At 35.3% G+C, this 27,628-nt stretch overlaps 1 protein-coding gene across 2 annotated transcripts; it reads right to left on the bottom strand.

The window, feature by feature from the left end:
• Positions 1 to 3,237: 3,237 nt before the first annotated feature.
• Positions 3,238 to 27,583, bottom strand: map2k6 (mitogen-activated protein kinase kinase 6). 2 transcript variants are annotated; one of them, XM_042768002.1, is made up of 12 exons: positions 26,392 to 27,583; positions 12,984 to 13,047; positions 12,778 to 12,826; positions 11,699 to 11,812; positions 9,425 to 9,544; positions 8,994 to 9,110; positions 8,754 to 8,805; positions 8,545 to 8,672; positions 7,508 to 7,585; positions 6,808 to 6,947; positions 5,645 to 5,690; positions 3,238 to 4,990 (listed from the first exon to the last, which is right to left on the bottom strand). In XM_042768002.1, the coding sequence occupies exons 1-12, from the start codon at positions 26,477 to 26,479 to the stop codon at positions 4,913 to 4,915; spliced, it is 1,074 nt and encodes a 357-aa protein (XP_042623936.1). In that variant the 5' UTR covers positions 26,480 to 27,583; the 3' UTR covers positions 3,238 to 4,912. The 2 variants fall into 2 exon arrangements, with proteins under 2 accessions (XP_042623936.1, XP_042623937.1); XM_042768003.1 differs by lacking the exon at positions 26,392 to 27,583 and adding an exon at positions 13,289 to 13,520.
• Between the last annotated feature and the right edge of the window lie 45 nt (positions 27,584 to 27,628).

The following is a 27,628-nucleotide window of genomic DNA, read 5'->3' as shown; positions in this document are numbered from 1 at the left end:
ATGGTTCTCGGGGCACGTTTTTTATTGTACTGTACAGGTGACATATTATGAGTTTAGTCAGCATGTGGGTATCACAGAGCTGGCACACAGAGACATACGCACATGGAAGGCTGAAACCCTTTAATTAACAATTTTTGACACCTACAGTGTGGCTCGCCATTTCCTGTCAAAAACCATGCAGAGGAGAGAAAGAATAGACAAACCACAGCAAGCACAAAGCATAATAATTATATGATGACCTCCTGCGGATTTTTGATCAAAGAACCCCTTTCTGCTTCTCTTTCCATGTTGCACTGATTAATAAAGGATATATACAACTGGCTTTGCTTATAATGCTTATTTTGCATCCCCACCTCTAAAAATACTTAGATGACTTTTGGACAACCTGTGAAGATGAGTATTGCCTGAGAGAGTGAGATGTGGAGTTGGTCATAAGTTGGGTTCTCAGCACAGCTTTTTGTCACATTGACTAAATCAATGGGAAATTTATTAGTGTGACCACAGAGGGCATTCGGGGATGGCAAGTCAAGATCCTAAAGCTCAGCATTTATTCATAAATTTTCTTAAATGTTAAAAAATATTTAACTTTTTCATAATATTTATTTTATTCAGCAAGGATGCATTAAATGTATCAAAAGTAACACTTTAAAATGTTAACTGATATTCTCTTGAACTTTCTATTTATCAAAGAATCAAGGTTTTTAATATTAGTAATAAGAAATGTTACTTGAGCACCAAATATGCATTTATGATTAATGAAAGAAATAACTTATGAAAATTCAACTTTGCAATCACATTAATTACATTTTAAATGATATTAAAGGAGCTGTATGTAAGAAATCTATTTCAATTAATCATAAAATGGCCCTGATGTGTCACTAGACATTAAGAAATCATGTTCACTTCAAATACTTATATCACTGACAACAGTAGTCCGGCCAGGATATTGTCATTTAAAAAGTGGACTTGCAGCCCTCAACTGATGTTGATGTTGTCATTTTGTGTTTTGGCCTGACGCGCCTCCCTCCACCTATCTACCAATCACGAAGTCAGTAGTGTTGCGGGATCCGTGTTGCCAGCTTTGCTGTAACCTACCCTAACTCCAGTCAGATAAAAATGTCTAATGTTACTAAATCAAAAAGTCCTCGTTATAATTCAGAAATTCGTCGTGACAAAGTCCGAAATAAAACCAGAATTTGTATTGGAGATGCTTTTGAAAGATGGAGACGGCTGAAAACGGAGAAGAACTTGAACACAGACGCCAACGTTGCTAATTTTCTCCTGGACAGGTAAGATTCATCTATGCTTGGCTAACTTGTACTTGATGTCAATGGACATTTCATATATTCATGACAGTCGAACAAAGTTATGCATGTTTGTGCAAAGTAACATAACGTTAACTCACATGGACGTATGCTAACATTAGCAATGCATTACAGGAGCCCGTTTCTCTGTCATTATGCTGAGGAAAACAACATTAGCACGCCCATTATGCCAATTTGAAACGTAATTGAGACCATAGCCTAGACTAACAGTTACCGTTCTGTCTGTCATGTACCAGCATAAATCTTTACGATTATACTGTCACATACGAGCATAAATCTTTACGATTATACTGTCACATACGAGCATAAATCTTTACGATTATACTGTCACATACGAGCATACATCTTTACGATTATACTGTCACATACGAGCATAAATTTTTAAGATTATATAACTAATGACAATTAGTTAATTTTTTTAAATACATAATTACTTATCAAAATATCTCTCATGAAGCATAAACATAATTAACAGAAAAAAAAAAAAATGGTGATGTGTTGTTTTGTTCTTTTATTGCCATTGGAAGCTCATTGAAGCAGCCTACGTTTCTGCTGAATCCTGCAGCTCATCTGGCAACCTCGAGTCAGGGGGTAGGGGGAGGGGATACACCGCTCTACAGTATTTTTATAGTGATTGCAGTACCAGTTTAGGCCACAATCCTACATACGGCTCCTTTAAAATAGTTATAATTTGCATTAATTACAAATATTACTGTTTTACTGTATTTTGATCAAATAAAATGCGGCCTTGAGCATAAGAGGCTTCTTTCAAAAACACACAAAAAAATCTGAAAACTATACACAGAAATGTCATTTTTGTTGATGCATTAAAAGAAAATGTCTATATTAAAACAATGACATTTGTCATCACTTTTGATTTAGAGTATTTTCTTTTTTTTAACTCATAAAGGACATTAATGTTACCCATTTCATTGAATGACCCCTCTCAATTGAACAAAGATGACAAAGTGACAAGAAACTGATAAAATAGCAGTTGAAAGTAGAATAAATTAGGAGAAATAAAGAGAATTGTATAGATGAAAGATCTCTCATTCCACTGGCCATGAAAAATAGCATTTTCAAAGTGCTTGTGCTGAATGTTTTCACTCATACTGTCATCTGATGGTCATGTCCACTCTCTATCATCTTATGTTATAACATACGATGGCTGGGAACATTCATTTGGATGAATGAAGCAGACGAAGTGGAGAAATTTGGGTGGCATCCAGCGGTCATCTTTTTTAAGAATAACACTTTTAGGACTACAGAACTAAAAAAATAAAAATAAAAAAGGTTCAGGAGGTCATTAACATGTTTGTTTGCATTTTTTGTTGGTTGAATTTTAAGGAAACATGTCCAGGTCACATTTGAATTCAAAAGAATAAAATATTTTTTTCACATTGCGGCAACCCCTTAATTTTTTATTTTTTTAAAAAATTCACATTCACATTCTTGATTATTTACATTAAGGTATCCATATTTTTCTTTTTTGTACTATTTTTGTTTTTTATACTAAAATGCTGCAAATATTTAAGTAATCATAAAGGCAATACAAACATACATTTTTTTTTTTTTAACTTATTTACTACTTAATTGACATTTCATTCACACTGTATAAATGACTCTTTTGTCATCCAACAAATGTAAAAATAATGAAAATGCCACAATGGGGGAAGGTTGGGGGGGGGGGGTGATGTAACCCAGGCCTTGACAGTTTTCACCCAAATAATAAAATTTTTTTTTTTTTTTTTTTTTTTTTTTTTTTAGGTTTTGACCATTTAATTCTACAGTATACAAATATTATGCACTAAAACCAGGGTGAAATTAAAATTTCTTATTTCAGACTGACTGTCCAAAAAAAAAAAAAAAATCCTGATGTTTAATGTTGCATATCAAAAAGAAACAGCGAAGATATAAGAGAACTTTTATGTTTGAATCAAACAATATAACGATTACAGGCAAATCAGCAGTGTTATCAATTCTGTGTACAGTGGTCACAAGACAAAACAAACAACCAAAAAAAAAAAAAAAACCCACACACTCGTTACACATTCATCATCTCCACCTTACAAAAATTATATGAGAATAAAACCAGAAGCCCAGAAAGCAAACAACAGACCCCCTCCCTCCTCATCTGAAGCCTGTGGAAAGCAAAGCATGTCTTATGACAAAGCAGCGTGGGTTTTGTAGTTTGTTTTAATGTATGTGTTTTTGATTTCTTTGTTGTTTTTTTTGTCAATAAAGAGGCACAAAATCGGGCTTCAAGGTCACAGTGAGGCTTTGAAAGAATTCTCAGCTACGTGTGTTCAGACTTTTATATAATGCTCACATGCAGACACGTATACACACGCGCTCTCACAAATGACCACACGCTCATACCTGCACACCACCTTAAAATTAAAAAGAAATTGTCAAGTTTCCAATGAGAAAAACAGCAGTTACAACACATACAGAAACTGCACCTCATTACTGTTAATACATATGCACGGTGTATAATAATAATATTAATAATAATAAAATAACAATAATGATAATATAATAATTTCCAGTTTGATTGCAAGTGAAGAGAGTGAGAATTTTTTGATTGGCTCAGAACAGAGAGGTCTAGATGTAGCCAACAGACTTAGATACCTTTTGCCCAAAATTACCTAGGTTTAGACGAATAGCATATAAAGCACACAAGCGTTTACACCCATTTACTCACACACAGAGTTCATGGAGGGCATGTGAAAAGCGGCCTTTTCACTTCTGGCCATTGACATCTGATTCAGGCACCGCTCTATGGGCCTAGCCCCTCACTATTACAATAGCATTTATAAACTGATCCGAGATTAGCCTTCAGTAACACAAATGTACCAATCAGTCTTTGCAAAATCAGGAAAAAAAGAAAGATGCTCCATTCATAACCATCACTCCTTACAGCCAACACAGAATATTGTCCTCATGTACTCATTTAACAAATTCAAGATTTTTTTTTTGAGTATATACATATCTAGATAATAGATAAATATATCTATACCACTTTCACTCTCTATCTCTCTTTTTTTATATATATATATTTATTGAAGAACTGGACGTTGTGGGGGTGGGTAACATTTCTGAATACTTTAAGAATTACACTGAAGTGCCACTGGGGAAACTCAACAGACATCTATAATAGACTCACCTGATGTTAAAACTGCTTTTTGGATTGAGAGGTAAAGCTGGAGGAGGACTGAGATTGAACAATAGATGAAGTTTGACTTGGGACTGTAAAACCTTTTAATGCACATGTATGCACATACAGGCAGGTGAAGAATTCACACACACTCTCACACAAACGTGCTTGTTCTCACACACGCACCTACACATAAATGCACGCACACGCTGAGATTCCCGTCCCATGCCCTACTTCGTGTGTTGCTAGGAAACGCCCCGCCCACCCTCAGTTTCGGTGTTCTTTCCCCCAGACCCTCCTGTGTGCCTGTGCATTGTTGGCTGCTGAGGTGGGCGTATCTTACAGGTGTTATTCTTGCTATTGGTGCTTTTTCTGAAATAGTCCCGTCTCCCCCCGCGGCAACACATCAGTTTTGCTGAGAGGGACATTCTCAGTCCCCAAGGATGCTCTTCACAAAGCTAGCGACGTCGGTGTCTTTGGAGTCATGGAGAGTGAAAAAGGGATGTTGCTGGGTACGAAAAAGATTTGAAACATCAATACTAAATTTATGTACATTTCAATGCAAAATTGTAAAAAAATTAAAATTAAAATAAAAGGTATTAGTGCATTACACAAATAACATGGACATGGATATTATGTTAAAAAATATATATTTTATAAATTATATTAAATAAATCATATTATATATAAAATGCTGCTGCAGAGTGGAATATAATACATCTGTTTTATATATATATATATATATATATATATATATATATATATATATATATATATATATATATATATATATATATATATATATATATATACACATATATATTATTATGTATTATGCAAATATATAGTATTTTTTGAAAAAATATATTGTCCAGACTATTTCCATTAGTGAAAATGTATGCTAAAATGAATGTGTTTGTGTGTGTGTGTGTGTGTGTGTGTGTGTGTGTGTGTGTATACATAAACATACACACACACAAGATTTTTATTTGCAATAGTATTGGATAAAATACAGCAAGTCAAACTGCTGTCAACTACCAAACAAGTCTGCATCGAAAGCACAAGTCTGACACCTAAAGGCCAATCCAGGGAAGTGTTTGTTCACCAAAAAAAAAAAAAAAAAAAAAAAAAAAAAAAAAAAAAAAAAAGCCATCTAACTCACCATTAGTTCTGTGTAAGTTGGCCGCTCTTTGGAATTCTTCCTTAAGCTGAAACACAATCAGGGAAAAGCAAAACATGTATGTTAGAGACGCAATACGAATTAGCAGAACCGGAGCAGGAACACACAAAAACCTCAATGCAGCAAACTGTGGCCTCGAGTACTTCCCCTCACGATGTGACAGAGAGGATGCAATCAGGGTTTCGACATCCTGTTCGCTTTCCAACTACACAATGCAGAGTCAAGGTACATATAGTGTGTGTGTATGTGTGTGTTGATGTGTCTCTAAGTAAAATGAGTGTGTTTTCACTTTCACGAAACAATGTGGTGTCAGCATTGTTTGTTTCGGAGAAATGCAATTCTACAGAATTCAGTCATGATCATCCCACATACTCGAGTAGCAAATAAAGCATCCTGTGTCAATTCATAGGCCGAATTTACATATTGATATCCATCTTGGGTGATGTAATCACAAATGTGTATTACAGATCTAACGGAGTTCAGTGATTCAGTCACTCAATGTAACTATATCGCATTTCTATTAAAAACACTAAAGCATCCTGGAGAGGAAGGTTTTGAGCTTTGTTTAGTGCTTTGAGAATGTCAGGACAATGATTTATGCTACTGTTCAAATGTTCGCTGATGATAAGTTTTTTTTATATTTTTGAAAAGAGACAAAAAAAATTATATTGTGTAATTTTTTTTTTTTTTTTTTTACAATTTAAAATAACTTTTCTGATTTGAATGTATTTTAAAATGTCATTTATTCCTGTGATGAATCAGCAGCCATTACTTAGGTTTCACATGATCCTGCAGAAATCATTTTAATATGCTGATTTTTTCCTAAACATTTTTGTAAAAAAAAAAAAAAACTGATGCTTTTTTTCCCCAGGATTGTCTATGTAAAATCAATTTTACTGTAACTTTTGATCAATTTAATGCATCATGGATGAATAAAGTAAAAAAAAAAAAAAAAAAAAAAAAAACTGAAAAAAAAAAAAAAAATGTTGTCCCCTCCAAAAAGGGCCAGGTAATAGTAATATTAAGTGAAAATAATTTTTTTTTTTTTTTTTTTTTTTGTATTTGTGGTGCAGCCAAGGAAAGTTGGAAATCATTATTGTTGTGCTCTAATGTGCAAGTGTGCAACTGTGTAACAGCTCGCCCACCATTGTGATGTGAAGTCCACAAACTCGGGTGAGAAGCGGTCTGCAGGCAGCTGGGGTGACGGCTCTTCCACCACTTGCTTGAGCTGCTGAAATGGCGTTCCCCATGAGTCATAGGGAAACCTCAGAATGGCCAGCTCGATCTGACAAGATGAAAAACACACGTCACAACACAACCATCACAAACCATGACGTGCCATGCAACAGAGGAAGCAGCACTGATTTTTTATTTTTTAATGTAACAATCAGCAAGTAACAGAGAAAGACCCTTTTTATGGATAATTTATAAATCAAATCAACGTGAAGCAATTTTTACGCTTTGCAAAGTGAAATTTAATCATCACTGAAGCTCGACAAGAGAAAATGCCATTCATATAAATGTAAATTCATTTTTGGATGTGTAAGATTATATAAAACAAAGTTATTTTATATTGTTCAAGTGGCCTTAAACTTTCAAATCAAATTTAAATCTTAACCTATTAGTTATAACAACATTATGTGATTGTGAATAAATATTAAAATCAACTGACAGCCCTGATATTGATACATAAAGTTTGAGTGCACATTAAGTATCTGGTAAGCTCTTTAATAAACATAATATTGCATAATCTCATAAATAAAAAAAATAAAAAATAATAATGATGAAGTGTTACAATTAAGCAACATTAAGGTGTTAAAAGTATCCAAAGTCACTCAGACGTACCATTGTGATTCCTAAACTCCAGATATCAGACTTGACGTTGTAGCCTTTCTGATTGGTCTCTGGGTTGATTCTCTCAGGCTGTGAATGAGAAAGAAATATGACTGATTAAGCTGATAGTGAGCAAAAGAGGAAGAGTGTTTTCATAAGTAGTCTAGAGAGATAAGCAAGCCTGAGAAATAGTTTTAGAAAATGTGTCACTTTTGCTCTAACTACAGTTTCCTCTTTAAGTCTCTCATTCAGATGTATAACGTTCACAGCTTTATACAGAGCTACATGAACACTGGCTCTGTGAGCAGAACTCTCTAGAGCATGCACACTTTATCGATATCTCAATATGTGTTTTTGAATGTTTTTTTTTTTTTTGAACCAATAATAAATTAATGACAAAATTTTCATTTTGGGGTGGAGTATCCCTTTAAAAAGATATCAAATAAAAACTGACATTTTAACTATCTTTTTTTATCATTCAGATATCAAAATTATTTGGCAAATACTTATAATTAATAAAAAAAAAGTTTTTAATTAACTTAAAAAAAAAAAAAAAAAGTATTACTTTTTAATTTTATTTTATTAGCCTGTATAACACACACATATATAGGCAACATATGCAAAATAAGAAAAATGCATACTCTAACCCTGAATATTTAGATTCATTTAGAAATATATTGCATTAAATGTGAGCAGCTCATGTCTAATTCATAACCGAGTACAGTAGGTGGTTTCAATATTTATTCAATAAATATTTTATTTATTCTTAAAATACCACTTAAAACATTCTGCAGTTTCTATGATCCTAAAAGACATAAAATAAAAACTGACCATTTAACTATATTAATTACTATTTATCAAATACTTACATTAACAAATGCATATAAATAAATATTCTAACCCTAAATATTCAGATTCATTTAGAAATATATTGAATCAAATGTTCTTGTGTATACTGTTATTAACCGACTATGATTATGTACATATGTACATAAAAAAAAAAAAATTAAAGAAAATTAAATATACAACTCTTCTTTCTTCTTGCTTACCGCCATGTATGGCTTGCAGCCAGCATCCATTGTCTTCGCCACTGAATCCACAAGGTACCCGCTGATGCCAAAATCACACATTTTCACCTGACCCTGCATGTTTATCAGGACATTAGAGGGTTTCACATCTGGAGAAAGACAACAGGAAATTCAGTTGATGGCATCATTAAAAAGCATATATACAATACTGTATTTGAGCAGCAGCTCACCTCTGTGTATCACTGACAGGTTGCTGTGGAGATGCTCCAATGCTTTCACGATCTACAACAGGTATATAAAACATCAGGCTCATTACAGATCTGCAGGAGCTCAGAGTTACACAGTGTTAAAATGATCGTAAATGCTCAGGAAGTGGGGATGCAATTAGAAAATAAACATAAGCAGCATTAAAAAGACATCTCATGTACTATTTTTTGCTCAATATAGACAGAAAATCCGGTGGCACTTACAGAAACGGTGATCTTTCCCAGGATGTCCTCTGGGATGGTCATACCCTTTTCATGCACCTGTTTATAGAATTTATCTAGAGAGGTGTCCATCAGCTCCATGCAGATCCACACGTCACCCTGACAACACAATGGGCCAATCAGGTTAGAGCTGGGATTTCAGACATGACAACAACAACCTGACATAAAAATTAGACAGCAGGAAATGACTAAACACATTCCCATTGTAGGACTTCCTGTGGAATTTTCTTTTGAATCAAAGAACAACAGTGGTGTCGAGACATTATAAGGACACAGATTGAGATAACTGGGCTTGCTCAGCCTTTAGTCTGTGCAATTACCACTCTGTACTCTAGTATTAAAACAGCTACAAATGCTATCAGGTAAAAGAGATGACTGCTCAGAGCATTTACTGTGTTCGGTGTTTACTGTACCTCTCTGAACAGGGCTCCATAGAAGGTAACAGTATAAAAGCAGTCGACTGTTCTCATTGAGATGTCCAGATCCATTAGCAGCCGCTTCTGCTCCTGTGTGTTTACTGTGGCCCGGATTCGCTGTAGAATAAAATGGGTCAGGAAAACGAGCAATAATATTGTAAATTCTGAAAATGATAGTTTCAGTCCTGGAAGCTGGTGAACAAAGCATTCAAAAAGTGCTGAAATACATACAGTTACAGTTTTGTCTAATACTGTAATGTCACAGAATATACTTTCTAGGAGAAGGACACTTAATTCGCCTTAAGTTGAAAAATGTTTTAAGAAAAATAAAAAGGTAACAAAGTGTTTTTTTTTTTTTAAATTAAAATTAATACTTTTATTCAGCAAGGACACATTTATTTGATGAAAACTGACAGCAAAGACATTTAATGTTACAAAAGATTTCTATTTCAATAATTGTCGTTTTAACTTTCTATTTCTCAAAGAATCCTGAAAAAAGTTTAAAAATATTAAGAAGCAGAACTGTTCTCAACATTAATAAGACGAAATGAATCATGAGCATCAAAATCAGTGTATCAACATGATTTCTGAAGGATCATGTGACGCTGAAAACTGGAATATTGGCTCCTGAAAATTCAGCTGCTAATCACAGGAATATATATATATTCATACATATATATTCATATATACACATATATACACAGTCTAATAAATATACATATATATATGTACATTTATTTATTGTTGCTTTCAAACGTATATATATACACACATTCATATATATATATATATATATATATATATATATATATATATATATATATATATATATACATACATATATATATATATATATATATATATATATATATATATATATATATATATATACATATATATATATATATATATATATATATATATATATATATACACATACATATACATATATATATATACATATATACATATATATACACATATACATACATACATACATATATATATATATATATATACACATACATATATATATATACATATATATACACATATATATATATATATATATACACACATTCATATATATATATATATACATACATATATATATATATATATACATACATATATATATACATACATATATATATACACACATATACATATATATATACACATATACACATATACATACATATATATACACATATACATATATATACATACATATACATACACATACATATATATGTATATGTATATATACATATACATACATATATACACATATATATATATATATATATATATATATATATATATATATATATATATATATATATATATATATATATATATATATATATTTTTTTTTTTTTTTAAATGTATCATACAGGAAACAGTTATTTTAAATCAGAATCAGAATTAGCTTTATTCGCCAGGTGTGCACAAACACACAAGGAATTTGTTGTGGTTTTTAAAGGTTATATTATTACAATTTATTATTAAATTGTAATAATATTTCACAATATTAATGTTTTACTCTTTTTCATCAAATGAATGCCGCCACTATGGGCGTAAGAGACTTCTTACAAAAACATTTTAAAATTCTTACGACCCCCAAAACTTTTTAACAGTGGTTTATATCTTCTATGAATAGCTTAATAAATGTTTTAATGAAAATAAAAATATTAAGGACAAAAATAACCAAAAAGGTTATCTTAAGGAAGATTAACTTAAATTGCTTAACTTATGTTGTTGTTTTTTTTTACACATTTTCTGAAACATTTTATGCTGATTGAACAAAATAAAACAAAAACTGAGTTATGATAGAATGGATAAGCCATTCAAAGCCAGTTCCAAGGTAGTTGTAAAATGTTAATAAACACACCTCTAACAGTACATTCTATCTAAACAGGACAAGTTACCAGGTTGCTTAGCAACTGTACACAGCACTAGAACCAAATTACTTGGCAGTAAATTACTTTATTTCAGCAATTAATGCTAACAAATTTAATTTACTGACCTTGTATTGTTACTAAAGTTTTATAAAAGCAACAAGTCACTTTAGGCTTACTGGTTTATTATTATACTGAACAGCATTTTAAATATAGATGTGCACTGCAAATATTATTTAAAGAAATGCTAGGAAAATGCTACAAGCAGGACAACTAATTTTCTGAAGTTTAATAAATTTTGAGTTGAGACGTTTAATTACAGCAATATACCCCACATGAGTCTGGCTAGTATAGGCCTGTATGGACTCACCTTTACTGCCATTATTACTCCACTTGGGATGTGTTTCATCTTGTCCACCACGCCATACGCCCCTCGCCCCAACTCTCCAATCTGCTCCAAATCATCTGCCTTCACCACAAAGTTCTGTTCGCAAAAAATAAAATAAAAAAACCACAAGTTAAAGGTATTATATGAACTTTATGAATGGGGAAATTGATGCACACACAATGGAAACAAACAAGGAAACAAAATGAAGCCTGCATTCCAAACAGACAGTCTGAAGGACATCTAAAAAGAAAAAAAAATGCACAAATGAGCACGAGCTGATTGCTTCCGATGAGGTATGAAGAATGGAAGCACACTATTCCAGATAACATTTTCCTATCCCTGTATCAGCTCGCTATCACTAGCAAACACCTTAAACCTTGAGGCAACAAACCCAGCTCCTCAGAAATTCTTCACAAAAACTCTTACGTGCCAACCTGACTTCATCAAAAAAGTTAGTTACTCTTCTGGGTTGGTTGTAAGACAAAAAGCCTTAATTTTTTTCCAATGGAAAATTCCACTTATTTGATGAGTTTAAAATAAATATTTTACAGCCTGAGAGGCAGTAAAGTGCATTCCAGGCTGCCTACAATCAGACGTATTCAAAAGGGCTGTAATGTGCACTGGGCCATTCTTTACAACCCGCCGGTCTTTCACCAAGCCAAGCTTTCGTATCAAGCCCGGGACAGGAGTTGCATCACCATAAAAAGCAAAGTAAAATATGACATCTGAAAAGATATGTCTATCACCTTAGAACTGGAATGCAAATTACAATGACACTTTGCATACAGGTGACCCAAGGACAGTTCCTCTCATAGTGATTTATAATACAGATGAGGAAGGGATGCAGGCAAAGTGAAACCCTGCAGCATAGAGGCTAGATTTTGTTGTTGTTGTTGTTTTTTGCCATGAACAGATTGATGCAGATTAATTTGTTAAAAACAAAAATGAAAAGTGAAAAAACATAAGACGGGAGACAAATAGGGTAAAAAAGGTATAAATATATAAAGATGAAGATACACAAGATTCTCCTTCTGAATTAAAGAAAGGATGATGAAACACACCTTATCTCCAATAGTAACGTAGGCTTTGGAGTCCAGGTCTCTCGGGGGTCTGTGCAACAAAGAAATCCCATTGACTGTCGTTGTCTGACACGGTAAATGACTCACTAACTAAAGCTAGCCTTAATTAGACGTGCTTGTGGCAACATTAAAAAAGCTTAATTATCTTAAAACGTAATCAATGCACTGTAATCTGCATAAAATCTTACGTAGGAGCAGGTTGGGGTTTCTCAAACACCTCTTTTGGAAGCTTGAGTGGTGGCTTCTTTTTACCTGCAGAGAGAAGGAAAAAAGAAAAAAGTCAGTCAAGACCTTCTGCATTTGTTAGTAAAAAGATCCTTTCAAGAGAGAAAAAACAAAAGTCTTGCAACAAAAGCTTTATGTGAGATAAAAAACTCAAAAGGCCTGTCTAAACAAAAGAGGCATTCTGAAACCGTCCCGAGGGATATAGAGCCCTTTCCTTTATTTCTGCTCCCCATGGAATTCCGAGATTCCCTATCGGATGAGCACTTACGGTCAGACAGCGCAAGCGGCTCCAGATCCTGGCTGAGTGAATGCGAAAGAGCGAGAGAGTGCGAGGAGAGAGAGTGCAAGTGGGAAAGAGGGAGGCGAGATGGCAAGACCAGGTGCATTCTCTCCATCTGGAGCAGATCGGAGGTGCTACATCCACAGGCGGGACCCGTCGTCATGAGTGACACCAGAGTGGGGCAATCCACATACCTGATGCCACCTGAACAGCCCACACCCACCTGACTCACTCATTCCAGTCTGCTAAATGCAAACAATAGGAATAATGTGTGCTGAATGGGTTACTTCAATACATATCAACAGTTGTGCTTGGATAAGGATGTCAGATGCTGTACTTCTATGACAACAAATGCTAAAAAGATAAATGAAACAATCAGCCTCTGTGAAGCATCAGCAGCTCTCAATCTAGTACCTAAATGCTGTCTGACTCATAGGTGTCTGCTTTTAAATGCTCGTGCATGTGTCTGCACATAGTCTGAAAAGGTTCAAACTTCATAAATTAATACAAAAATATATTTTTTAAATTAGCTATCTGAATTCTTAAAACTACGCTTAATTTAAATTTATTTTCATTTAAAATTAATCAATAAATGCTGGCATTGTACATGCCATTGTTTTAATTTTTGGAATATTAAGATTAATATTTAGCTTTTCAAATAAAGTTTAATAGTATATTAGTTTTAGCTGTTGGTTATAAAAATTGGTATTGAGAAATTTCCCTTATATTTATCTTTTTAAAATTTTTAATCCTTTTTTTTTTTTTTTTTTTTTTTTTACATTTACTTAAAAAAAATTGGTGTTACTGAATTTTAGGTATTAAAGTAGAAATGTGCCATTTCTGTGATACTACCACAGTAATGTATTTAAAATTAAGTACATAAAAAATGACCAAATAAAATTTACATTTAATCAAAATTAGGGGGGGTTTGGAGGCAATAAATATATGGTTGAGCCAAACTTGCGGTGTCTGGCTGCTCAAGCAAACAGAATAATGTTCTTAACAAATATTCAATGGCTGCACAGATCACTACCCGAGAAAGAAACCCTGCAAAAGGTGTGGCTTCAGAAAAATCCTGACCACACCATGAGCCCACAGACAGGAAACAAAAGCAGAGACACTTCCCATATTGTCACAATTCTACATAAAATGCGAGCAGCTATTTGCCACTGCAGCATGAGAAGGGGGTTGTGAATTGTCAACCTTCACCCACAGTCCTGTTGTATGCCCATTACACTATTGTTACCGGCAAAAGAGTTGTTCTGAACCTCTCCCACCTGCCTTTACATGCACAACAATAGCAACAGAAAGCTGACACTCAAAAAAAACCTCACCAAGGACTCCAAACTCTTTTTAAGTGAGGGTACTAAACCACAAAACTGTTGCACGCCTCCTGCAGAAAGTACATCGCCGATAACGACTGCCAAAATACACCCCAACTGGAAATCACTCCCTAGCAACCGACTCGAGCAATGTTCCGTGTTGAAAGCTCTAATCCTTAAAATCACACATGCTGACACATTACAGGCCGAAACCCGATAGCTTTCTTCAGTCTGATCACATCAGCGATGAAGGGAAAAGGCTGGTCTCAGTTAATGACTTTGCTAACTTTGTGAATACTGTTGCATAAGCAGTAAAAACAGCCACTTCAGGTACTCCAAATATAACAAGTGCCCTTCCATGTCAAAATGCTCCCAGTGAAAAGTTCCCATTAACTACTGCAATTATAGCCATAAAGCGACCAGAAGTCATTTGTTTTTATCAAGAGTTGGCAATTAGCGAAGCAGCATGAGTGAACGTTGGCGATGTGACAAAGTTGAGCCGAGTAAAATGGCAAACAGTCCAGGACTATAACGAATCTACTGCCTACAGCAATTTAAATGTGTCAATGTACAGACAAAACGTAAAGGGAGATGCAAAGGCGGCTCTATCTATTGGAACATGTTGCGGCTTGTTGAACACACTGGAGAAGCTCTTTCATCCATGCTGAAGCCACCATGAAAATTACCAACCGCATCTAGAAGAACTAAACACATGCATGCAGATAAACACATGTTGCATTTATTTTGGTCACATAAATGAACTCGGTTTGTAAATAAATTCTGTTTTTGAAGTGGTTGGCAATTATTGCTTGCATAACGGAGATAAATAAGGTTTCTTATTGAACAGAACCGCTGTACAAAGTGTACAACTGAAAGACCATGCAAAGTTCAAACTAGGGCTGTGCAACATATTGACTAGTCACCATATTTGCAATGATTTTGCTAGCAATATTAAATTAAGCGAGCAAATTACAACAACGTTATTGTGCATTAGCATTGCTTTGTGCAGCAAAAATGCAGAAAAAGATGGATTCACTGAACGGATTGAAAACTACAACAGAATGTAACATTACTCAAAAATAAAAAAGCTAAATATCAAAGTTTATGCCTACATACCTATGCATTTGTTTAGAAACAGTACGGATAAATCTTGATTATTTATAACAAGACTTATTTAACTTGCACTAAACCTTTTGAATGCAACAATGATAGCAAATTACTCTGCACAATGACTTTTGTTGAACAAAAAAAAGTATCAAACTCAGTGTTACTGTAGAATTACTTATATTATAGCCTATTGTATTACAGTATATATATATATATATATATATATATATATATATATATATATATATATATATATATATATATATATATATATATATATATATATATATGCTTTATTTCTATTTCAGTCAATGAAAAGCTGGTTACACTTTATTTTAAGGTGTCCTAGGTATAGTGTAATTATACATACAAGTACTTAGTAATATTAATTAACTACATGTACTTACTTATGGTTAAGGTTAGGATTAGAGTTTGGCTTAGGGCTACTTGCATGTAATTATGCATAATTAATTGTTATTATAATAGTAATTACATGCAACGTGTAACAAGGACACTTTAAAATAAAGTGTTACCCAAAAGCTTTATTTCAATGAATGATTAACTATTTTTAATAGATTTAGTTTCCTATAACAAAATGCATTACATTTTTTAAGGTAGGCCAAACTCAAGGCTGACCAAAAAAACACTGTTCCCATAGCAGTAAACAAGAAGGGGGGGGGGGGGGGGGGGGGGCCCACACACGGGACCGAAAGCACACAATATCAGTACATGTGAAAGTGCATGCTTAGTGAGAAAAGGGCAAAAAAGATCAATAGATTACATAATCATGCAGTATTGGCAGGAAACAAAGGTATTGTTCAACAAGCACAGAAGTAAATTGTCAACTACACAATTTGTGGTTATTTTTTTATTTTATTCTAACTCAGCCTTCTAACGTAATGAAAAGCACACAGTTTCCAGGTATGTCAGAAAATGCTTGCAAAATCTTCAAAACATGTTTAAATACATCAAATGCCTAATTCATTGCTTCATTTGCACCAGAGAGGGCTTGGCACAGAACTGTCATTGCTAATGTCTGGGCAATCCTTTAGCACCTGGCCTCAGGTGACCGTTAGCAATGTGAATCAGGCACAATTGCCGTCGTGTTTTGCGCTATGGTGTAACATGAACTTTACTGACCCCTGAGACCCCTAGCTGTAGCTTGTTTGACTTGTGGTCGTCTGCCCAGGACCGTGTTTACCATCCACAAAACCCAAGTCAAGCAGTTCTAGTCCTTCACTACCCTACTCTCACTCCGAATTCCAACAATCCCAAGAGTTTTTCAATGGAATTTCAGGGACCCAGGAGAGGGCTGCTGAAAATAACTTCTCTTGGGCTGCCGGTTGTTTGGCCCCTCTGACTGCACTGGCTGTTTGTAAGACACTCTATACTTCCAAAGATGGAAGACCCTTTGGGTTACAGCAGCTGGGAACACTGCTTTAGAACGAATGTCGTCACTGCTTCTCACTGTGCATCCTGTACTGCTTTCCACTTACAGAGACAGTCCAGGAATGACATGTCATCCTCAGACACAGATAAAAGCCAGTGGCTGAAAATATGCTTGGTTAAAGGATGCAAAAAATGTAAAAAGAAAAAAAGAAAAGGGACCTATTTTAACGATCTAAGCGTATGATGTGTCCGAATCCACTTTTGCTAGTTTAATGATGGGAAATGGTCAGCGCACCCAGACGCATGGTCTAAGAAGGTTGTCCCTATTCTCTTAATGAGTAATGGGTGTTTTAAACCAATCAGAGTCTCATCTCCTATCCCCTTTAAAAGCCAGTTGCGCCATGGCAGATTCGCTTTTTACATGGCAGAATGTAATTTAAATTTTTTTTAAATGTTTGTGTGCTGCTGCACGTCCCTGTGTGTGTAATAAGCAAAGTGCACGCGCCTATAGGCGCATATCACTAACGCGCACTTTAAATGACAAAAAAAATATTGCGCCAGACTTTAGACCAGGTTTGAGTTGGTCTATGGCGCAGTCTATTTTCAGTTCCTCAAAATAGCAATGTGCCAACAATACGCCTGAACACACCTCTTTTTTAGACCAGCATGCCCATGGGCGCGCAAATGCATTTGCTATTTAAACAACGCAGCGCAGGACGGGAAAATGAGAACTGCAAAGGGGCTGAAACTATCAAAAACACTTGTGCCGCATTGCGCCGGGTGTATGATAGGGCCCAAAAATGTTATTATACATACAAAAGTTTGAAGGCAGTAAGGATTTTTAGAACTTAATATAAATCATATAATTACTAACATAATATAATAAAATCTACAGAGACAAAAAAAGTTTTTTTAAAAAAGCAAATGCACAAATGTACAAACTTTGGAACTTTCTATTCACCGTGCAATCCTGAAATAAAAATTATTTCACAATATTATTGGTTTTAGTGTAATTCCGATCAATTAAAAGCAGATTTGATGATCTTAAGAGACATCTTATATATATATATATATATATATATATATATATATATATATATATATATATATATATATATATATATATATATATATATATATATATAAAAGGCCTTTAATAATAAATAAAAAAAAAAACAGCTGAAACAACTGAAAAAAAAAAAAAAGAAAGAAAAAATATACACACACACACTTTTTTGTTGGGGGGGTGTGGTGCTGCAGTACTGAAAACCTCAAAGAGTGACTTTGTGGTACTGAAAAAAAAAAGTATTTTTGCATTTTTGTAAAAACATGTAAATTATGCATTTGAATGGCAGGGACCACAGAGGGAGCTGGAGAGGAAAGTGCACAAACTAAATTGGGAGCACTTCATAAAAAATGCTTTAAGGTAGATCATACAGCTTTGTGTGGTTTGCCGTGTAAGCTCTGACAGACTGCTTGTTGAGAGATGTTTTCCACAGTGTATAACTTCATTCTGATATATTGCTGTAACTGTAGATGTTATGAATTCAAACTTAAACAGGTAATTCCATTTAACAAAGCATTTGTACACAACTGCACACTGTCTGACTGATAAGGTGCATGGATGCAATTTGGTATAGAAGACCAGCCCAAAACAGCAACACTGTTTCAATAAACCAACCTGTTTGAAAACAGTTATTTTTGCAAGTGCAATTGGTGAAGTAAGTGGCACATAAATTTACCTTTAACTGTAAACTGCAATCTAATAATTTTTGCACACTTGCATCGAATGTTACTATTTTAGATGCATGTATTTTAGGATAAGAAACGAGCCCAACAGAACAACACTGCCTCAATAAACCAACCTGTTTGAAAACAGTTATTTTTGCAAGTGCATTTGGTGATGCTTTGTGTGCACATATTTTTGAATGCACATGTTGCATGCCACCATTTTAGATAGATGAAGCTTGTGATAGCAGACCAACCCCAAAGAGCAACAATGCCTCAATAAACCAACCTGTTTGAAAACAGTAATGTTTGCATGTACATCTGGTGATTTTAGTGGCACATAAATGTACCTTTAACTGCAATCTAACAATTTTTGCATGCCTATACTACATGCTCTCATTTCAGATGTATTAAGCTTGTGATAGGGAACAGCTAGTGATGTGAGTGTCACATAAATCTACTTTTAATTGCAATCTAATAATTGTGCATGCATATTCTGACAGCAAACAAGTTGAAATAATAAGCCATGATGTTTTTGATGATATTCTCCTCCAAGCATGGGAGGATACCGGGAGGCGTCCCAATTCCACGATGCATGATCCGGTTGGCAGAATTAGAGCAAGGCAACGTGCTACCAGAGGGTGGAGTCCTCGACCTGTTGCTGTTGACACTCAATCTCTGCCCTGACATCTTCCATGAAACACTGCCGCAGTCACACTAAGTGGTTGGTATGAGATGCAAAAAATTTTATTCTGCACACATAGAATAATTGGTTGTGACATAGCCATTTTGAAAATCAAACAGAAATTTTAACATAAACACGGGCATTAGAAACCATCACGACAACCTTTTTAAATTCAAGACCCAAGCTGCAGCCTTCTGCAAATCATTCCTCAATTTCAGAAAAGCATATTGAATGTTAGAAGCTTTATTACAAAATCTGTAAGGCTTTAACAAAACCATAAATTTCATAATAGTCAGTTTGTACAGACACCAGCATAAGAAGAATCATTTTGCACCGCAGAATGAATTTGTCTTGTCATTTGCAGAAAGAGATTATTTCCTGCATGTGAGAGTGTTTTCACAACTGTGCACGTGGGGCCAATTAAGGGCCGACTTAATATCAAACACATTTTGGCTTCACTGGATGACAACAGAAAGCGATTTACTGCCCCCTGCAGAGAAGGGGCCTCCCTTGGGTGATGTAAATACACATTTTTTAAATAAGGATACATGACGCAATCACTCTCTACAATAGCTTAATCACCAGTACCTTCATTGGTGCAGGAGTGTGGGTACTGTATGCAATTTAATCTTTCGTGGTGCAAGAAATTTTTGTACACTTGCAGGGGACTCCAACCCTGCTACCTGAGAGCTACCATCCTGCACATTCAGCTCCAACCCCAATCAGGCACACCTGAACCAGCTAATTGTGGTTTTCAGGGCTACGTGTCAATTACATTAGTGGTCAACCGATATTGGTTTTCTGACAGCCGACGTCGATGCCGATATCTTGGAAAGCACGGGGGCTGACAGACGATATAAAGCCGATATATATATTTTTATTTTTTTATTAATATTTAAGAAATTTGAAATCATTTGACAATGGATTAAAAAATAAATGTGTAAAATAAATTAAACATTAATTAAACATTAATAAACAGTATTTTTCACAAATAAATAAATATTTAATAAAAATATAATTAAAAAGGAAGTAAACACTAAACAACAGGGCACTCACTATTCTGGGAAGTTTGTGTGCATTGGGAATCATTTTTCAAATAAAGCCAGGGTAACCCTTTTACATACAGCACACAGAGAAAATGACATAAATATGGCAGTGGGCATATGCATAAAGCGCACCATAATTTGAATCAAGTTTAAAGCATTAAATTCACACGGACCAACCGTCACGCAGAGAAGACGTGATCATGCTGGATACATGCACACTTCACAAGATCTCACAGCTGGATTCGACTAAGTTTGCAAGGTCTGTGAAATTAAATGTTCATTGGCCATTCAAAGATTTGTTTAAATTATATAAATGCGTATCTGCTTAATGCTGACGGCAAATTATATTATAATGGGTATTATAATGTTTGCCTTCCTATTACTAATAATATAAAACCAATCGTTATAATACTTTTTGTATACAATAACTCCTTTGTTTAACCGTTCTATCTGATTATTATACAGATTTCTATCCGTATTAAGCCCTATTCGGATGGGACTAGTTTTCAAAACTACGTTTACCACCTGACGTCTGCGATTTTCATGTACCAATTTAGATGGGACTAACATCTCTGTGTTTATTACAGAGGTGGGAGGGTCTGTTATCTGGGCGTCACAGAGATCACACACTCTGTATGCATGCAGTGCGTATAGTCATTTGGATTGATTACCATTAGTATTATCACACAAATATCATGGTGAAGATAAATGGCTATAGCAAAACCATGTTAATGTGTGGTTACTTTAGTTTTTTTTTTGTTTTTTTTTTTTTTGTAGTAAAATGTTTTTTTTTTTTTATTGTGGTAGGCATCTTTTGTTATTTAATTATTTTGTTATTAGGATAATTAATAAATGTGAGTATCTTACCTGACACTGATATTACAATAGCCAGTCTTAACAGTTTACGTGATCTGGCTCTTGATTTTATTATTTTTATTGTTTCTTTACCAGGAAGCAAATATATCAAACATGCGTGCGGTAAGAGCATCTACGGTAATTCTCGTTGGCAAAAACACACAAGATAACCGGTTGTGAAATAAAATATCGCCGACAAACACAGACATTCGCATGGGATTATTTTTCTCAGAGGATCACAGTAGGTAATTTGCTCTGGAATTATTACAGAAGTTGTGTGAGAAAAAAACACAGATGTGGCAGATTCGGACGGGATTAAAATCACCAAGTACGTCTGTGAAATACAAATTTCTCTAACGACCCCCTGTAAAATTAGTCCCGTGACTATTTGAAAATTGGCAAATATCGGCCGATATATCGGCCATAGCGATATATCGGCCATAGCGATATATCGGTCGACCACTAAATTACATGCAGGTGTATTAGAGCAGGGTTGGAACTGAAGTTTGCAGGAAGGTAGCTCTGGGTTGGTATTAGAGCAGGGTTGGAGATCCCTGTTCTAGAACATCTAAAAATAAATTTAATTCCAAAAAATAAAAATAATAAATAACAATAATTATTTTGCCTGCACAACTAATTCCACAATTACAAACAGGAATCACTTTTTTACACTTCCGTTCAAACATTTTGGGTTCTGCAAGTTTTTATATTTTTGAAAAATCTTTATGCTTACCAAAGCTGCATTTATTTGATCAAAATTAATCATTTGATCATACAGTAAAAATAGTAATATATTGTAAAATATTACAATTTAAAATAACCATTTTCTATTTCAAAATACTTCAAAACAATTTATTCCTGTATTGGCAAAGCTGAATTTTCAGGAGTCATTACTCCAGTCTTCAGTGTCACATGATCCTTCAGAAATCATTATAATGTTTATTTGATGCTCAAGAAAACAGTCGTGTTACTCAATATATTTGTGGAAGCAATATTATTTTTTATTTTTTTGGGGGGTTTCTGTAATGAACAGAAAGCTCAAAAGCATTGTTGAAATCTTTTGAAATTATAAATTATAAATGTCTTTAATGCCAAGTTTGATCAATTTAAAGCACACTTGCTAAATAAAAGTATTATTTTCTTAAAAAAATATATGAACGGAAGTGTGTTCTTATATATTATTTTATGTGACTATAAGAATTTACAAGAATCTGATTTTTAACTGCATCACAAAAAAAAGAAGACTGCAAAGGATGACAATAATGCGTAAATCGTTTAATCAAGAAATGCATCATTTGGGTAAAAATTTTGGATTGCGTTTGAAAAACCAACTACTATTCGTCCAAATATGAGGCATTCGAGAAAGTAATCTCCGCCCTTTTTAGACATGTATTTCACACCTTGACTGCAATAAGCTAAAGGCAGCCCTTTCTTGGAAAGCAATACTGTTAGTAATGCTAAGGTTAAGAGACACCCTGGCGGCCTTCAACAGAAAACCCTAAAAGTAGTCAATTATTCAGAAGTCTACAATAAGATGGATCAATGTCAGAATGCAGTTCCTGCAACCCAGCATAGCTCACGGCCCACAGGAGAGAGAGAGAGAGAGAGAGAGAGAGAGAGAGAGAGAGAGAGAGAGAGAGAGAGAGAGAGAGAGAGAGAGAAAGCGAAAGAGCGAGAGCATGAAAGATAGAAAAAAAAAAAAAAAAAAAGACAGACAGAGAGGGGCCTCTAGACCGGGCCTCCCAGAGAGCCAACAGAGTCATCATACTGGTCACTCCCAAGCAATTCAGCAGGAGGACACTCCCAGGCTTGACATTACCCCATTAAACACAGCTTAGCTGTTTAGAAAACGCATGCAATGTACTGCTTTCATTGATACAGAGACTGGAATGCAGGCTTGCCATCTTGCAGACTGTGAATTGCATAGAAGTATAGTGGAGATTCCATGCCCTGAATTGCAGCATGCATAAATTAATGCAAAAGCATGCCGGAGAAATGGAATGGCACGGTTGTGCTCTCCATGCACACAGCCAAAAAGTGAAAGGCCTGGGGGGGATCAGCTTCACAATGCTTGAAACATTCCTCATGCTATTGCATCAAAACAACACAGCAAAGCTGGACGGTCACCAACAACTGAGCTGTCGCAAATAGGGGATTTAGTATCTATTAGCATGACAAACGTAACAATTGTGCATGGCGGCAGCACGCTGCATGGTTGCATGGTGGGGGACATCAATTTGCTGTGTTTGCCACCGGGGCCAGTGCAAACTCAATGAACCAGGGGCCAACAAGCACAATATAGACCCCCACTGACATAAGTAGGGCTGCTCTTCCAAGAAATCACTTCCAACCAGGACAACAGTTGCCAACTTTTAAAACAGTATACGCGCATCCTCTTAAAACTGATTGTTTTGAAAATCTGTTTTGAAATCTGGCTTTCAGTTTTCATTATGACCTATGCAGCTTTAAGGTATTTGACACTTCAAACTGCCGTTTTAGTATGCAAGTATGCATCATAACAAAAATATAAGCATGCATACGCGTGGAAGAAAATTTAGCATGAATTCTTATAGGAATAGTTTACACAAAATAAAAGTTTTACTCTCCCTTTTGTTTGTTTCTTACTCGGAAAAGAGATTTGGTGAAATGTAGCATTACATCACTTGCTCACCAATGGATCCTCTGCAGCGAATGGGTGCCGTCAGAATGACAGTCCAAACAGCTGATAAAACATCACAATAATCTACAACACAACTTGAGTCAATCAATTAACATCTTGTAAAGTGAAAAGATGTGTGTTTGTAATAAACAAATCCATCATTAATAACTTCCAACTAAATTATGAGTATCTTATCCGTAACATTGCTTTTTCTAGTGAAAAGTTTGTCTCGTCTGGATCAGGAGAGAAATATGCACAGACCAAGCAATCTTTAGAAGTGAAAACAGTCCAAAAATCTGAAACAACTTTTCAAAATATTATATATATATATATATATATATATATATATATCTATTTATTTTTTTTTTTTTTTTTTTTTTTTTTTTTTTTTTTTTTCCACACACGAAGGAAATGCATACAGGTTTGGAAGTACATGAGTAAAACACTGAACATAATACCTTTAAGGAGTACCCATTCAATACATTTATATTTAAGTTTAAACTAGTTGCACTATAAAGCAATAGCAAGCAGCCCTTAAACATTGCCCTTCATGATCCATTGCTCCTCGTGCAAAGGTAAAGCTGTGTTTGTTTGCATGGCGAAGGGGTTGGTTCATAAGGATTTAGTTCCTCAAATGTTCCTCAGGTGAGTCACTGTTACACAACAACACAATTATTGCTCTTTCAACAATGCAAAATCACCTCATTAGGGCGTCAGAATAAGACATTCTTCAGCCTACTAATATCTGTTCTGAGAATTAAATGCCCCTGCGCTGCAGTCTGCCTCTCAACTGTGGTCAGTGGATGGATAGGAATGGACCCAGTATAACTGCTGATGCCACAGCTTTAATTTGGGCTTGTGCATGTATGTCAATTCAGCCAAAGGTGTGAGAAACCTCACACACGGGCTCTATACAGTACTTCCGTGAAAAAGCAGGGATACTAGATATGTTGCAAAGGCTGCATGGATTGTAATTAAGCGGTCTAAGCATGCAGTGCTGGGAACCCTGTGTTTTTGTCAGAATTATTATTATTATCCTTCTTTCAGTGCATACATTCCAAAATTTAATTGGTAGAAAAGTTTGAAACGCGCACCAGTGCTAAAGAGCGCTATATACTACAGGTTTTTGATATACATTAATGAATTTGCTTTTGCAAACTAGTCTTATTTTGAAAGGCAAATAAATAATTTATTACATTTATTAAAATGTAGTACAAAATAAGTACTCCCTATAAGTACAACCTAAAAATTGTCTTTTGCATGCCATTTCTTTGACAATATAACGACAATTGCATAATTAAAAAATACGTCAATCAGCCAGTAATATAACTTTGCCTCACATCATCTGTCACATAACTTGGTAGGTCAATTTAAGGGCAGAGTCTGAAGCGACTCGCAAAGCGCCATGCAGTGTGACACTTATAGGTGGGAAAAATGAAAATGCAAGCAACAAATTTGCATACAACTTGTATAATGATTGTGCATGAACTGCTGAACAAATGCCAGTGATCTTGCATTCATGGGACATGAAACAATATTTTTCTGCAGCTTTTGGCTTGAGGGTTTGTGGATATTTTCTGTTAGACTTGTGTAGCACATATGAAGCCTTAAACTGTTTGCAGCAACAAAACTATATTTAGCCCCTTATTTTTGCAGCCTCTACCTATGCATTACTGCTGGAACAAAGCTTGCATGACAGAGCGTCCGAATTATTTTCCATTACAGCAACTAATAAAAATTGTTGCATGCTCAACATGGCATGCAAGCAGGCTGTCAGGTCCCTGTTTCCCCATTGCACTTGCACACTCACCCGTCGGCCAAAGTTTCATGTTATCTAACGCACCTCACATGCATCAACGCCAGAAGTTGTACTAACTAATCTAAAGGTGCAGAACGACGCCGAGGCCGTCATGACGTAACAATCGAACAGTGTTCGAGAGAAAATCGCCTCGTGCGCGTGAATAAGTCGGGTGCGGACTGCGTTGCCATTGCACAATCACTTTTTGCATTGCTGGCTAGGCAGTTCCTCAACGCGGAAAGAAGGCGTTTCTTTTAATAATCGTGGCACAACACGAATGCAAATAGCGCCTGTGCGAGTGTCTAAGGAGAGCATCGCCTTACCAGAAACTCTGCAAAAAGGCAGATCATTAAAACAGGCATTGCAACTGACCCTCGCGAGCCATCAAACTTTTAATGCATTGGCCACGATGAAGCTGCAGCCGTGCACTTTGCAAGCCATGCAACGCTGGCTGCATTTCCGAGGTTTTGCACGGATCGGTTGAGTAAAAAAAAGTACCTACCTCCTTTTGGCAGAGACATCTCCTCTTTTGGGTTGGGGGAAGGGGAAGCACAAAAGACTTTGCTTTCCTTGTCGCTCCCTCCTTCCATCTATCCCTCGCAGTGAGGCTTCAAGCGGGCTTGCTTGCAACAAAGGTGCAAAATACAAGCCGCGATCTTCATGCACTCGGAGCCTTTGGGCGTCGGATAACTTGTTCTTCGTGCAAAGGCTGGCCTTTCAATTGCACGCAACGAAAACGGAGGGATTTCTGCAACCGCTCTGCAAAGAAACCTCGGCAGGCACTTACATGATGGGCCAAGGCCAGCAGCTGAGAGCTCCTAACTTGGATCAGTGTGAGCCCCTGCTAACACACGTTCTTCCTGCCTGACGACGCCGGGGATCATGGGACTCGTAGTTTGCACGTAATTGCTGTGCGCCGGGGAAAAAGGAGGAGCAGGCCTAATGCTAATGTGACTATTTCAGGCTAACAGACAGTTATGCTTGTGTATTTCCGACAAGCAGGTTGTGAAGTACTTGAGGAAGTGTACTTCATAAGTGTCATTGGCTTAATCTGTAGTCATCAAGTAATTCTGAAACTGAATAAGTGATGATGGAAATGTTTTCTTATTGGAAATCTAAGGAAATTGTCATCAGTTCTTGTTCCTGTTCTGCCAGATTTCAACAGAACAGATGTTACAAATTAGAAATCAAGTTAATACAGTTCTTTCAAAAAGCATGTGGTACTGTTTACACAGATTTTTGGCCTAAATGTAATAACACTTACTAAGTAATTCTATAAAATATAAATGATTACAGCCAAACAAAAATACACACATCTAGTCAGTAACTATACCTAATTAAATTGGCTACATAAGAGTCGTGAGATTTAACACAAGCTGTTGTTTCGTTTTGACTAATTTATAGACTAACCGCTCCAACTGATTTATATGTGTTTTCGAGTCGTTTGAAAGAACCGGCTCATAGGAGTCATTAGATCGCGAATCCGACTCTACTAGTGGCGCTGCATATTGTTGATTCACTTAGAAGAACCGACTCATTAGATTCGTTCTTTCGTGAATCGGACTACATTTATCTTTATTGATTCAGTGAAAAGAGCCGGTTTATAAAAGTGTTTTGTTCGTGAATCGTCGCAGTTTACTGTCTTGTAAGAAAATCTGTACACTCAATAAAACGTGACCTCATAGTATGTTTGACAGAACTGATCGAAGCACGATGACCATGTGTCTAAAGTCTTTTGT

Source organism: Cyprinus carpio, chromosome A12, assembly GCF_018340385.1.
Source record: "Cyprinus carpio isolate SPL01 chromosome A12, ASM1834038v1, whole genome shotgun sequence".
In the NCBI taxonomy this organism is placed as follows: Eukaryota; Metazoa; Chordata; class Actinopteri; order Cypriniformes; family Cyprinidae; genus Cyprinus; species Cyprinus carpio.
This window is presented reverse-complemented; position numbering and strand designations above follow the sequence as displayed.

Coding starts and splice junctions, on each gene's coding strand:
- map2k6 (XM_042768003.1), bottom strand. CDS start 13,463: ATGACGACGGGTCCCGCCTGTGGATGTAGCACCTCCGATCTGCTCCAG. Junction 11,813..12,777: donor ACGTTACTATTGGAGATAAG/GTGTGTTTCATC, acceptor TTTTGCGAACAG/AACTTTGTGGTGAAGGCAGA. Junction 8,806..8,993: donor TGGGAAAGATCACCGTTTCT/GTAAGTGCCACC, acceptor TACCTGTTGTAG/ATCGTGAAAGCATTGGAGCA.